Source organism: Trichosurus vulpecula, chromosome 3 (genome assembly GCF_011100635.1).
Source record: "Trichosurus vulpecula isolate mTriVul1 chromosome 3, mTriVul1.pri, whole genome shotgun sequence".
Taxonomy (NCBI): Eukaryota; Metazoa; Chordata; class Mammalia; order Diprotodontia; family Phalangeridae; genus Trichosurus; species Trichosurus vulpecula.
Window position 1 is genome coordinate 199,054,041 of NC_050575.1, and position 15,309 is coordinate 199,069,349.

At 46.3% G+C, this 15,309-nt stretch overlaps 1 protein-coding gene across 1 annotated transcript in view; it reads left to right on the forward strand.

The window, feature by feature from the left end:
- The first annotated feature begins 2,281 nt into the window (after positions 1-2,281).
- The window catches only part of LOC118841475 (plasmanylethanolamine desaturase-like), a 40,369-nt gene continuing 27,341 nt past the window's right edge, over positions 2,282-15,309 (forward strand). Inside the window, exons 1-2 of the mRNA XM_036748911.1 lie at positions 2,282-2,471; positions 13,079-13,198. Coding sequence (XP_036604806.1) covers positions 2,282-2,471; positions 13,079-13,198 — 310 coding nt within the window. The remainder of the gene's footprint in view (positions 2,472-13,078; positions 13,199-15,309) is intronic.

The window sequence follows — 15,309 nt, forward strand, 5'->3', positions numbered from 1 at the left end:
GGCTAAACTCCTTGAGAAAGCCATCTACACTAGATGCTTCCAAAGCCTCTCCTCTCACTTTCTTCTAAACCTTCTGCAGTTTGGCTTCCAACCTCATTATTCAACAGAAACTGACCTCTCCAAACATAGCAATGATCTCTTAATTGCCAAGTCTAATGACCTTTTCTCAATCCTCATCCTTATGGACCTCAAAGTAGCATGTGACACTACTGATCACCTTCTCCTCTTAGATATTTACTTTTTGGAATTTTGTGGCACTGCTCTTTCTTGATTCCCTTCCCATCTTTCTGACTGTTCCTCATCAGTCTCCTTTGTTGCTCCTTTGTTTGGAGACCAGGTTTATTCTCCCAATGACAACAACCTGATGTATCTAGGAAAGAATGAGATTGGAAATCAGGGTGGAGAGATATGAGCTTTCAGTGACTCCTTGACTCTATGGATCATACTGTCAGTAAGGTTTTCTTGGCAAGCAAAATACTTGAGTTATTTGCCATTTCCTTCTCCAGTAGATTCAGTCAAACAGAGGTGAAGTGACTTGCCCAGGGTTACACAACTAGTAAGTGTCTGAGGTCAGATTTGAACTCAGGTCTTCCTGACTCCAGGCCTCGGCTAGCGACTTGTCCTGCCTCTAGGCCAGTACCTGGCACTTATTTGCTGAGTGACCTTAGGCAAGTCACTTTCTCTATTAGGGCCTGGGCCTCTTGTGAAATTGCTGCTGATGTTTGTCTTTTATTCTTGAAGAGGACCATGACATCAAGAAGGTGATGCCATGACATGCAAGTGAATTGGATTTAAGTGAGGGAGGGCTGTGCAAAGTCACCAGCCTCACTTTTACCTCCAGAGCCATATGGGTCCAGTGGCCAAATATAGATCAGGACAACTGGAGATGGCCCAGGATACAGTGGGGATCCTTGGCCTTTTCAAGCCAAGGTCCTTTACAGGTCTCAGTGATTAAGGCTTAATTAGATATGAAGCAAAGTATGGCCTCTTAAAGAAAAAAATAGATCTGGGAGGGGAAGACTCTGGCCAAAACAGAAACAATTGCCTTTTACATTCATTCTGAGTCAATGGGGCCCAAATAAGGACCAAGTAGGTCTTGGCCTGGGAGCAGTTATTGGCCAATTGAAGAGAGCCAGAGTGATTTCAGGTTAACGCTAGTCTTTAAGAGAAAAGGAGAAAAAAGTTTCAGAGATTAAAAATGTTCATTCCCTTTGGGCAAGTCAGGTGTGATACCCTATGTGGACCTAGGGAAAAGGAAGAAAGAACAAGGGGGTGGGGCTATACAGATGGTGTCTAAGTTCTCTTCTAAATACGCATGGGCTGTAAATCAAATCAGACAGTGACCCCTCTCACCTTAAGCCCAGAGGCAGAGCAGGAAATTGACCCTGTAGAGACTCAGACTGGAAAATAGTAGGTGGCTGGAGCAGCGAAGTAGCTCAGCGGATGGAGTACCGGACCTGGAATCAGGAAGACCTGAGTTCAAATCTATCTGCAGACATTCACTAGATGTATGACCCTGGGCAAGTCGCTTAACCTCGGTTTGCCTTGATACACTGGAGAAGGAAATGGCTATGGTCCACGGGGTCACGAAGAATCGGACACACTGAACAACATCAAGAATAGGTCCTAGATCAAGGACTTCCAGCTCTTTCATTCGTAGCATTTATTTTCAGAGCATCCAATGCAACCCCTGCACGATACATGTGGGGAAACCGTTGCCCAAGGTCACAAGGTAGCAAGTGGTGGCTACCATGGGAATCCATATCTCCTCTGAGTGGAAATCTAGTCGTCGTAACAGTTCTACGACTCTGGGATTACTGTTGCTTCTCCCTCTAACACGGCCGCTGTTCACATTGGGGGTCCCCCAAACTGAGACCCACTAGAAAGGCTGCAGGGCTGGAGTCTGAGAGAGCATACTTAGCCAGAGGTGGGGGTGGGGGTGGGGGGGGCAGGGGGCGGAGAAAGCGCCAGATGTGCCTCCGCGCGGCCCCCAGATGTCTCCCTCTTCCCTCCCTCACCCGAAGACGTCGGATTGGCCAGGCTTCGGATCGCGCCTCTAGTTCGATCGCCATTGGCTAGAACCGCCCCTGGAGCGGGCGCTGATTGGCTGTGACGCGCAGGGGTCCGGGCGAGGCCCAGTCGCGGGGCCGCCGCCGCCGCCGCTTCGGCCTCTGCCAGTGCATTGGGGGACGCGATCGCTCCATGCGGTTCTGCGGGCCCGAGCTGCTGCGCCGCTAGAGAGCCAGGGAGGGGGCGCGGGGGCGAGGCCAGGACCCGGGCCATGGCGAGCGGCGGGGACGGCGGGGATGAGGGAGGCGGGGAGCGAGGGTGTCCGGAGCCCGACGAGCCTTCGGCGCCGGGACCCGGCCCCGAGGGGGAGGAGGAGGCAGCGGCAGCAGCGGACTGCGGGGGCCGGCGCTGGGGAGCGCAGCACGCAGGAGCCCGCGAACTGGCCCAGCTCTATTCTCCAGGTAGGACGAGCAGATCCCCGGCGCGTGCACCCCGCCCCTGCCGGGACCCCCAGACCTGGTCCATCCTCCCCCTCCCCCATCTGCATCCCCATCCCCGGGAAGCCATCCTGGACCCCAGCCTGCCTCTCTCCTGGGGAAGGGACGACCAGCCCCAGCCTAGAACCTTCCCACCGCAGCGTTCGCCCTTGGAGCCTTGCAGGGACCACCTGAAAGGTTCTCCTCGCTCCTGGCTTCTCCCCACAGTAACCCTTAATTGAGGGGTTTCTTGGGGGTAAGAAGAGGGGGAGAAAATAATTGACGTCCTGGGCCTTCTAATATCTGATGGGACCTAGCAGTAATGACGACAGGTCCTCTACAACCCTGGGACTCTCCAGCCCCAAAAAGGTTTAGGTGTTTTGTAACTTGCACGATGAGAATCCAGCGCTTGTCTGCAGCAAGGGAGGTGTATGTGGGAGAGACATTGTCCCGGTCTCTAGGGGGGCCTTTCTTGGCTGGTTCCCCTACAGGCTTGAAGTTCACCCAGCTTTTCCAAGATCCCAACCATCCTTCTTTCAGCTATGTCCAGTGTAGACAAGAGAGACACCCCCCTCCATTCCTTACTCTCCCCCCCCCCATAGGTTGTCCACCATTTGGGCCTCCCTCTGGCCCCTGTGCTCTTTTTAGATTTGGGGAATCAAATTCTACCCTTCTGTCAAAGGACAACATCAGCATTCCCAATGCCTCTTCTTCAAATGCCTCAATTCTTATTCCTTAGATTCTTTTACCTTTCCCCCTCAAGGTCTTCCTACCCAGAGATTTCCAAAGCTTTGTCATCTTTGTGTTGGAGACCATTCCTACTTCCCTCCTCAAGGGGACTACAGCCCGGTGCCCCCAGGAACCCCCATCCTCCCCATTCTTTGGCCTTTGCTCTAGGCCTAACTCTTTTCCTTAGTCAAAGCCCCTGGGGTTCTCTGGCCTTTCTCCCAGCAAATCTCAAGCGATGGAATTATGATACCTAAATGACGGGAGAAGAAAGTTGGCAGGGTGCTACTGGCATTTCAAAAGCTGAATGATTGCACTCCTTCCCCTGTAATTATGCAGGATGATGGGGCCAGTGCCTTAATAAAAGCATCATGACATTTGGTCAGGTGGCCAAGCTCAGTTCCTTCCCTGTCATGCTCTAAACTGAAGCCTTCAGAGTTGCTGCTGCTGTTACAGTGAGACAGCCTTTTGTTTGCAAAATGCCTTGTCATTTTTTCCCCTCATTGGCCCATCATCTAGATTAATTGGGCACCCACTGTACATAGAGGTCTGTGCTAGCTGTTGTGCAAAGAGAAGCCTGAACCTGGGTTGCTAACACTGACCCAGGCTCCACTGTCAATGACACAACTCCTGTTATTCAGTTTAGGACCCCTGAGGCAAATCTGGATTGCCCCAAGTTCATAGGGTCACTCAGAGGTAGACTGATGCTAGTATCCCCCACCTCATTATTGTGGTTGTGACTAAAATAAGTGCTTTGAAAACTGTAAATCTCTAGATATGCTCGGTGTTTTCTCCAAGCTCTGTGAGGCAAGGGCTGTGTCTTATCTCCTTCAGTGCTCAGCACTGTGTTCTGGGCATAATAGTGCTTATAATGAATGAATGAATGAATGGTTGAATAAATGAGGTGGGAGCCTCCAGCTTTCTTCTGAACTGCTTATCACTACTAACCTTTAGCTTTGAGTAGTGGAAAGAACACAGAATTGGAAGTCCAGAGTCCTCAGCCCAGCTCTGCTATTAACTAAATGAATGACCTTGGGCCAAGTCCTTTGTTCTCTTTAAGCCTCAGTTTTCTTTGTTAAAATGAAGAATTTGGACTACATACTATCTGAAGTCCCTTCTCTCATTAAGGATTCCACGATTATTGAGCCAGCGCTGACCTTTGCCCACCATGCTCTAGCCTAATTACAGTACCTCCTTCCTGCTACCTCTCTCCACCGTCGTGGAATGCACACCTCCCCCTCCCCAGGGCAACACACCAGATTCTCGGCACTTTGTCTGTCTATCTGGTGGCTGACCACAGTTCTCTCCCTTTCTCTGACCCTCCGGAAGGGAAACACCAACTTGCCTTCCTCTCCTCCTCACCCAACTTCCTGATTACTGTATATTTTTTGCTTTGACTACTACCCAAGTAACTGGGCATCTGATTTCACCGAGCACAGGCCCTAGTAAGGGCCCAACTCCCAAAAAATGGCTCTGGTATGTTTGCATAGCCTTCATCACCAAACCTGATGTCCTAGGCTCCAGGGACCAAGGTAGACCTGAGAAAAATCAGAGCAAGCAAGGCTGGGGCAGAACTAGAATGGGAAATGCATTAGCAAGATCTTGCTTCTCAGTTCTCATGGTGCCTGGTTAGTCTGGTTTCTCCGAATTCTTTTTAGTAAGGTCTCCATCCTGATCATGACTTTTTTTCTGACCTTGAGACTACTTTGTGGTTAGGCAGCTTTTGGGCCTGCAGATATTCCTGTGGACCAGAGTAGGAGATGAGCTTTGGAATGACATTTCCCCATTTCCTCTAGAGCACCTATTTTTGGCAGGAGTTGGAATAAGGAAGATCTATGACCCAGGACGCTGAAAGGCCTTTGGAAACACTTTGTAGTTAATCTTCCTAACACACACCAGTGGGGGTCATGAGCAGACTGGATTGCTCCCTAACCCCTCTCTGAAACCTCTTTCTGCCACTAGTTTTCTGTTTGACTTTGGGCAAGTCAGTTACCCCTCTCTGGGCCTCCCTGTCCCCTGTAAAATTAGGGGTTGAACCAGAGGATCTGCTGAGAGTTGCTTAAGCATTAATATTTTGTGATAGTCTTGAGGTACGGAATAAGCAGGTAGCTTGTCCAGGATGACCATAACCATGCTAGGCATGGAACCCGGGGACCAGAAGCATATTGATTGGCAACTCTCCAGGCAGCTTAACATGCTGGAAAAATCAGCTCTCCTGCCATACAGGATGCCAAGATCCCACCATGCGAGTCTCGGAATCATTCATCAGTACTAGAAGGGACCACAGCAGAATGGTATTACAGCTATGGAGATCATCTCTAGAAATCTTGGCCTTAAAGGTTCAATTCAGTTATTACTTCCTACTTGAAGCCTTCTCTAAATCTCTTCCCAAACCCTCTTCCCTCTCTGCTCCCATTTAAGTGTTTGCTCCCTCCTGAGCTGTTCAGTCAACTTCAGTCTTGTCCCACTCTTCATGACCCCTTTTGGGTGGTGGGGGGGGGAGGAAGGTGCTCAGCAAGGCAGGGGCTTGCTTTCAGTTTCTTGGCACACATACTGGAGTGGTTTGCCAGTACCTTCTCCAGCTCATTTTACAGATAAGGAAACTGAGGCAAACAAAGTGACTTGTCCAGAGTCACACAGCTAATAAATGTCTGAGGCTGGATTTGAACTCAGTTCTTCCTGACTCTAGGCCCAGTGCTCTATGCACTATGGCACATAACTGCCCATATTATTTACTTTGTGCTGTATTTATTCAAGGTCAGAGACTACTTCATTTTGGTCTGTATCCTCAGCAGCTTTGAGGATATAGTGCTTTGCACATAGGCCCTCACTTGTTGAAGCCCCCCACTTTTCAGAGGAGGAACTCTATTCAGCATTATATTAAGAAGTTGCCTACATATGCTAGGCTTTTGGTGAGAGTAAAGGAAGAAGGTATGTAGCAAAGGGCTGGTTAGTTCTAGCCTGACCCCCTTTTTCTTAGGATCCTTAAAAGGTTAGCTCATTTCTGCTATAGAGAAGGAGAGGATGGCCCTGGACCTGACCTTTAAACTCACCCTTCTGTGTTAGCCCCAGGACTGCTCAGCTTTCCAGTCAGACATTACCTAACCCTTGGAAAGACAGGGAAGTTGGAGGATGTGGTGACTGTGTACTTTATTTTTCTTCCTTAATGGGAGGATTTTCATAGGGGTAAGAGGGACAGCTCTTGATGACCTGCCTGGCTGGTGTTTGCTAGGTTAGAGTTTGTTTTGTGCTATTTACACAAGTCTGACCCTGGGGCTCCCAGCCATCTCCCCTCCCCCTGTTGAAACCTCATTATTGTCAGGCCTGGATCTTTAGGAGCTTTGAGAGTGTTTGGCCTCAGCCTCTAGGGATTGAACGAGTACCTCGCTTTCCATCTTCTTGCAGTGGGAAGTTTCCTTATGACTGGACCTGAGGCTGGCCCAACCCTCAGCTTCATGGGGATTTGAAACACTGACAGGAAGGAGTTTCCAGGGGAAATATGTTGGTGACTCATCTGAGTTTTTCCACTCCTTAGGATTAGGAGAGTTATATATTTTTTGTTCAGTCACCAGGAGGGTAAAGCAGAATCACAAGCAAGTGAGGCTTCTTGTCCCTGGGTGCTACATCTATTGACCACTGCAGGACTTTGTGTTGCAGGTAGATGTTGGACCAGGTGATCTTGGAGGTCCCGTCCAACCCTGAAATTATGTGAGACAGCATGTTCTAGTAAAAGAGAATTGGTTTTGGAGTCAGGAGTTAGGTTCAATTCCCAGCTCTGCCGATTACTGCCTGTGTTCTTGGGCAAGTAACCTTACACTCTGGACCTCGGTTTTCTCATCTATTAAATGAGGGAGTTGTATTGGGTGATGTCTAATATCTCTTCTAGTTCTAAATCAGATGATTTTCTGAATGACAAGTGAGTTGGGGCCAGGAAGGGGAGGGTATATTTTGATAGAGAGGACATCAGGCTCACAGCTCCCCTTCCTGCCTCATTATGGTCAAACAGCTACTGCTTCTTCCTGCCGTCTTTCTGGTTCAGTATTTGTCTTTGAAACTCAACAGAAGAACTGATAGAAATCAGCCCATGTGCCCATTTTCCCCACATCCCACCCATGGGTTCCAAATCTCCTTTCTGTCGATTTATTAGATTTGAAACCAAGGTTTCTAGTTGCAAACAGGAAACCAGCAAGGGAAAAGAACAGGTTAGAATGGCTCAGAGCTGTCTTCTAAATGCCAAATGGCTCAGCCACCCTTTGGGAAATATTGGAAGTTGGGGTTTGGGGTGGGGGTTGACAAGTGAAAATCCTAAAGCTGCCTCTGTATCCCTGAGACTGCTAGTCCCCCATCCACCTCTTCACGTCCCTGCATCCCAGTTTCTGGTATTTCCAAATCCATTTTTCTGGACCTTGTCAATTTTCTTGTCATGTAGATCCCATTGTGTTGAGGGGAAGCTGACCAGGAGCCAGTTTTCTGTCTTTAGAATCATAGAATGCCAGGGTTGGAAGGACTTAGAAGATAGAGCTAAGAGAGGAGATAATGACTTTCCAGCTGGTAAGTAACAGCTAGTACTAGACTCCAAGGCTCCCAACTCCCAGGCCAACACCATTGCTTTACCCATAGCTATTTTGTCCTGTTCTTGGATGTGTGTTCATTCTCTTTCTCTCTCTCTCAATCTCCCTCCCTCCCCTCCTTCCCCCCTTCTTTCTTTCTCCTCCCCCCCAAAAATATTCTCATTCCTTTGTCCTCTGAGCAGAGATTTGGGGTGTGAATAGGTTATTCTAGTCGTTGTTCGGTTGTGTCTGACTGACTGCATTTGAGGTTTTCTTGGCAAAGATACTGGAGTGGTTTGTCATTTCCTTCTCCAGCTCATTTTACAGATGAAGAAACTGAGGCAGAGAGGGGTAAGTGACTAGCCCAGGGTCACACAGCTAGTGTCTGGTCTGAGGCCAGATTCGAACTCAGGGAGATGTCTTCCTGACTCCAGGTCTGGCACTCCATACACTGTGCCATGGAGCTGCCCCTTTGTTGTTGTATAATTTTAGAATTTTAGAATATAATTTTAGAGGAGTAGTATGGGAATTTAGAGGTCATTGGAGCTAATCATTTTACAATTGAGGAAGTAGAGGCACAGAGGGCAAGTGACCTATCTAAGGATATGGGGCAGAACTAGGTCTAGAATCTGGGTCTCCTGACTGCAGGTTGAGTTTCTTATCTTTTTTTCTACCAAACTCCTTGAGTGAGTGAGCGAGCCGGATTGGTGGAGAAGACTCTCCCAGCAGGAGGGTGGGGCTCAAATTTAAGCATACATAAGCCAGAGATTTCTTTAGTTGGTTTTCCTTTTGGAATCCATGTTCCCTGTTATCAACTTGAATCTTGCCTGTCTCTGCTGTGTCCCACCTATCAATCCCCTGTATCCCCTTCCTCTGATGACACTGATAAGCTGCCTCCAAATATGTCTTCATCACTCACTGTTTTTGAGCTGTCCTCTCAGAAGGCAATATGGTGCAGTGAAAATAGTATTGGATTTAAAATCATTGGCTTTAGCTTTGTCAGTTACTAGCTGCATGAAGGGTGTAGGGGGGTGTTCAGGGAAGACTAGCACCTCTGGTCAGGCCTGCTCATCCATCTTTAAGCCAGCTCTCCCTGTGGCTCAAGAAGCTTAGCACTCACACCCTGGTAAAATCATCTCAGCAGACAAGCTAAACCAGGTTGAGGGTAACCAATGGGTCTCAAACCCATCGGTGAGTTAGGGGAATATCTACCCCAAGCATATGAAGGACCCCCAGTTCTCCCTGTGGAATCGATAGATGAGAACAATTCATCCCAGTGGCCGCTGAAACACGTGCTGTGGAGTGCTTAGAGCTTGATAAGACCTAGAAAACTCATCGACTGCATCCTGGGCCATTGCCAGTTATCTTGACTATTATCTCACCACTGGACTTTGATGACTCTGAAAGAGAGAGTGAGGTTGACAGCTTTGTGCAACTCTGCCTCAGATCCAATTCATGCTCAAATCAAGGGGTCACCTATGATGTGTCATTGGTCCTCTTGGTAACAAACAAGAGCTGCATGAACTTGGGTCTCAGTTTCCTTATCTCTAGAATGAGGAAATGGGACTAGATGATCTTTAAGATCTAGATCTTATGAACCTTTGTGCCAAAGTACTCAAGTGTTCTGGTTATTCTAAGTCCCTGGAACAGTCTCCTGGTTCCTGAGTCTGTCTAGCTCCCTCCTCAAATCACTCCTAATCACTCACTGTTTCTGAGTTACCTTCTCAGAATTACCATGTCCTTCTGCGTGGAAACTGAGCACTGATGAGCTTCTTGGCCACCCTTTGCCATCCTACTTTAGACCTGAGTCTGATGGTGCTATGTAATGAATGTTTGTCTCTTCCAGCTTCAGCTGAATTACTTATGAAATAGCAAAGGCTAGGGTTGTGAGAAAAGTTAAAGAAACTCATTAAAATTCTCCAAAGTGACAAATGAAAGACATGGAGAAACTGGAAGAAGGTGGAACTGAAATAGAAGGAAGGGAAAGAGCTACAGAGCAGGAGTCAAGAGCTGGTCTCTGGCTAGAACTTTGCCACTGATACTCTGTGAGCAGAATTCTGTTAAGTCTGTATTTTGGGGCCTTTGTTTTCTCATCTCTCAAATGAGTGATCTCTAGAGTGATCTGGAAAGGTATTCAGTAGAACTGACTAGGTAGGCCAAAGCTAAGTGGCTGGGTGAGGGAATAGGTCAAAAAGGGGTATAGAAGGTTGTTTAAACTTATGGGAATGGCACAATAAGGGAGAGATCCTTGGGGGAGGAGGGGTAAGTTAAGTTATAAGAGGACTAGGTAGCAGAAGTCAAGTAGAGGAGTCAGGAGGGATGGGAAATAAGAGATATGCACAAATATAGAAACAAATATCAGAAGTAGAATTTGTTAGGTAAAGTACATGTTAATATATATGTAAGTGTATATATCTCCATATAAACATATCCATGCTTAATTGTAGAGGGGGGAGAGGAAGGGAGAAAAAACAACAAAGTAAAAATTGCACAGCAGAGAACGAAAGAAAACTTACAAGGAAGCAAAGAAAAGATGGCCAGCTCTCAACACAATGAGAAGTAGTTATTACATAGTTTTCTTGAAATGGAAATTTATTGCTATGTATTTTGAATCCTCTCACGTTCTGTTGTGCACATAACTTTTTTTCTTTTATTTTGCATTTAAGTTTATAAAATGTTTCTTTTTCTTTTCTTATGGTGTATTTAAGTTTTAGTGTTTTAGTCTAAAAAAAAAAAAACTAAGTGGCCAGTGAGTGATACAGTTATTATTCTTTTAAGAGATCGTGGTGGAGACAGATCCCTGAATTGGGGCAGGGTAAGGCTGGGTATCAATTCAGTGAGGCTTCGTGAAAGAAGATGGGACCTGAGTTGGGTCTTAGAGAAACAGTAGGACTTAAATAAGGAAGAGACCAGAAGAAGGTACTCTATACAGGAACACAGAGACAGGACTATTTAGACAACAGAAAACAGATCAGTCTGTAGCAGTCACAGGTAGGGAAATATTGTTAAAAGTCTTGTGGTCTAGTAGACCACTGGATTTTGACTCAGTGGGTCAAATCTCTGTGACATAGGACAAGTCACTTCATCTCTTTGGGACAGGAATCTTCTTCATTACTTACCTTCCAGGGCTGTTGTGATAAATCGTTGAGAAAATGAGTTATAACATTGGAAGGACACTTTGTTGGTAGCTAACCATGTGCTTCTTATAATTTGTTTTTAAATTAAAGCTGTTTGTATGAAGTACCTTTGTATAATGAGAAGACCTCTTGGACTTTGAGTCATGAGACCTGGATTCAAACCCTCACCTTGATAGCTGTGTGACTCTGGAAACCTCCTTAAGCTCCATTGTCTTCATCTGCAAAATAGAAATATTTGCCCTATCTAGCTCTCAAGGTTGTCATGAGCACAGTGCTTTGGGAATCTGAAAATTCTATAGAAATATAAATTGTTTTTTCCTGAATTATAAGTGCCGTGAGGGCAGAATTTATATCTTGTTTGTCCTTGTTTCCTTCACTGTGCTTTGCATATGGTAGATGATCAATAAGTGGTCTTTGTTCTTGGGGGTCATCTTATGAAAAGTCTTGAATTTAGGTTGTAGGCAATTTGGCCGGGGTGGGGGGGGGGGGAGTTAGGGAGAGGAGGATAGTACAGGAAATAAGGTTTTTGTCCAGAATTGTCATGTGCAAAGTCCTCAGCTTTGTACAGCCTGAGAATTTATAAATGTTTGTTGGCTTGATTTGTTTTCATTCTTCAAGTACTCATGTTGATGAGTTTTTAATGTTACCTTCACTTTCCAGTGATCCTCCCTCTCTGCACTCCAGTTGCCTGCCACTCCCGCCCCCCACACACACCTCAACAGAACTCTGCCACGTAAAAGAGAAAAGTCCACTAAGCAAAACAAATCTACACATTAGCCATGTCTGACCATCCCACACCTCTGCTCAACCACCTCTCCTCTGAAAGGAGAGAAGCATGCATCAGCACCAGCCCTTGGGTCATGGGCATTGGTCAAGTTATGATTTCTTTCAGTGCCGTCTCCCTTGACATCATGTTGGTCATTGTGAAAATTATTCCTCTGGTTCTGCTTGCTCCATTTTGCTTCAGTTGATACTAGCTTTCCCTGAATCCTCCACATGTCATTTCTTACAGTCTTATATATTCTGCTATGATCACATGCCACAGTTTGGCCAGCCATACCCACTCCTCAGTCAAAGGGTACCCACTTTGCTTCCAGTTGCTTACTACCACAAAAAGTTCCGCTATAAATAGTATTGTATAGATGAGACTTTTCCTCTATCTTTGGTCTCCTTGTGGTGTACACCTTGAAGTGGTTTCTCTACATCAAAGAGTAAATTTTGTTTACTGATTCCAACCCCCTCATTGAATAGAAGAGGGAACTGAGACCCGGAGAAGGAAGGTGCCTTGTCCAAGGCCACATAGGCAATATGTGGCAAAGCCAGTATTTGAACCTTTTTAGGAAGACCTATCTGAAAGCGTGGTGCAAGGTGATTGTTTCAGGGAGACCTATTAGGAATGTATTAAAGTGGTACATACAGTCATGAGGTGATGAGGGCCTGGACAAAGATAGTGGTAGTGGGACAGGAAAGAAGGGACAGGTGGAGTGACATTAAAAAACAACAGGACTTGGTTACTGATTGGATATGAGAGCAGTAGAAGGAGTAAAGAATTCCAATTCACTTTTCAGTTCAACAGACACTATTGTGTGCAAGAACAGCTGGAGAATTTATGGTACAATTGGCAGAAAAAGTCCAGAAGGGGAGTTCTTTTTAAGGGGCATATGCATGAGTTTGCGGGCCTGGTGGGATGACTAGGCGGAGACATCCGGTAGGCATTTGGAGATAGAGTAGTAGAAGTCCGGACAGCAGTCAGCTCTGTGGATGTAGATTTGGGAGTCACTGTGACTTGCCTGAGGGAGATTACACAGCTGGCAAATATCAGAGCTAGGTTTCACACCTAGGCCTGCTAACCAAGTCAGGTGTTCTTTGTATTCCTCTGGGGCAGGGTGGGAAGGGCAATGATTTCTGTCTTGATCTGACCTCTCCATGGAAACACCCAGTTCTTTTCCAGCCTCCCGGAGCCGCAGTGCACCCTGCCTAGCTCCTAGCAAACAAAGCCTGCCAAAAGCCCTCCCTTGGACAGATGTAGAGGATAACCAAAACCCTGAGGGGGAGATGGTGCTGGCTGAACTCCCATCCATCAGTCATCCCCAGCTCAGGTCTGGGTCTCTAATGGGGGTGCTCCACCCTTCATAGGGCAGTACCTGATTCAACAGCCTCTCCTCTATGCCCCCAACAGGCAAGCGGCTCCAGGAATGGTGCTGTGTGATCCTCTGCTTCTCCCTCATCGCCTTCAATCTGTGCCATCTCCTGCGGTTTGCCAGCCTGGAGCACACACACCTGGTGCTGCTGGGAATATGTGAGTGTATGAACCAATCAGGACTTTTATGTCACCTGAGCAGGGGGAGAGGGGAAGGGAGGTTTCTGTGTGGCTTCAATCTGTGTGTAGTGTTTACCTCTAAAACTGTATACTGGATCATGTGATGCTGGCCCCTGGGAAAGGAGGCTAGGGAGGGGGTGGAGAAGCATGCTTTTGGAAAGGCAGAGTGGTGTGGTAAAAAGAACACTGGACTCGTCATGGATCCTGGCATTGATTCTTATCCCTGGTACTTACTGTGTGATCCTAGACAAATCAGTATACACTATCTTTGGGCCCTCTCTTTAGAGGGAGAGAGAGAGAAAATGCACTCATTGATCTCTAAAGATCCTTTTTGTTCTAATAATGATTTATATAACATGGTTTGCAAAGCATTTTCCTAAGTCGTGTAATGTGATCAAATAAAAGGCTCATGGCCCTGGGCTATCACAGGAGCCAAGAAGTTAAGACCTTTATCTAGATAAAACAGAAAAACTGTCCTGGGTAACTTTTTCTCTCTAGCTATTTGATTCATTTTAGTCTTCAGATTATTTCTGAATTTAGACTTTTCCCCTTACAAATCAGGATCCTCTTTTGAATTCAAGATGTCTCAACTGGGAGTGAGGGAAAGAGGTAGGATTCAGGTCGTGTTGGGGATTTAGCACCCAGCCTCTCAAGAATAGCCAGACTAGAATTCAGGCCTGGGAGTCTGAGGATGAGGGAGAGGCAGACTGCTAGTTTTAACAAGTATATATTGATTGGAAAAGAGATGTCAGTGTAGCGTAGAGGAAAGAGCACTGGATTCAGAGTCTGGGTTCAAATCTCTATTACCTTGCAAATTCAAACCAATCACTTCGATGCCCTGAAGGTTCCTTCCAGCTTACAATCCTGTAAGCATTTCTTTAGGAAGATCTATCTTGCAGCAGGACATAAAGTGAATCAGAGTAAAAAAAGACCATTGGAAGGCTTTTGCATTTTTCCATGTATGTGGTAATGAGGGCCCAGACAAGGGTCGTGATAGTGGGTTGAAAAGTAAGGGAAAAATATAGTCATTATAGAAGAATTAGCAGGACTTGGTTGGGGCTCAAGGAGGCCAGAAACCCATGGCATAGTAGAGGAATGAGCCCTGGAAGAGGGAGGCTTTAGATCAAATCCTGGTTTTTTCCATTAACTTGGTGTCCTTGGACTTGTCACTTTTTTCTCAGCTTCAGTCTGTCATGTGAAGAAATTGGGCTAGCTGAATTCAAAGATCTCATAGTTCTGAGATTCTGTGATTCTGTGAGCTTCTTCCCCAAAGGGGAGAGGACTGGGACTCACTTGTAAGTGCCCAGCCGTAACCTCCAGGCATGCATTTCCTCCCATCTCCTATTAAAGAGGCCTTTAATGCATCCTTTTACAACTCTGAGGCTTACTATCTCTAGGCCTTTATGTTAAACCACTTTCTGCCTCCCTCTCTTTTGAGGGGCATGATAGGACCACTGGTGCAGTTAGACTAGCTTTATTAAACTGATCAGTCACTTGGGTACCGTGTTTGGTGTGGGGCTGGGAGGAGGTTGTTTTCTCTTTATCTCTGCATTGGTCTGGTTGAGTTTATGACCTGAGGCCTTGGATAACTAGATCAAGGTTCTGCCTCTCTTGTTCTGTGGTCCTTGTAAAACAGGAGTTGTGGTTGTCTGGTTGTGGAGTACTGCAAAAAGACTTGTTCCATTCTGATAAGCCACTTGGGTAGCAACTGACAGGCAGGAATTTCCAGCCCCAGTTAAGATGCTAGCTCAGTATAGTTTAGTGGAGAAGAGCATTGGATTTAGAAGACCAAGTTTCAAATCTTGGCCCCGCTATTTACTATTCCTGTATTATATTAAGCAAGCCAGTTAATTTCTCTGGGCCTCAGTTTCCTTCTCTGTCAAGTGAGGGAAAAACTGAGTTCTAAATTCTCTCTCCCTCTCTCCTGCCCCTTCCCTATCCATTGAGATGGCAAGCAGCAGATATCAGTTGTACATGGGAAGTCATGCAAAACATATTTCCATATTAGCCATATTACAAAAAGCAATAATAAAATCAAGAAATATAAAGTAAAAAAAGTATGTTTCAATCTATACTCAGAGTTTATCAGT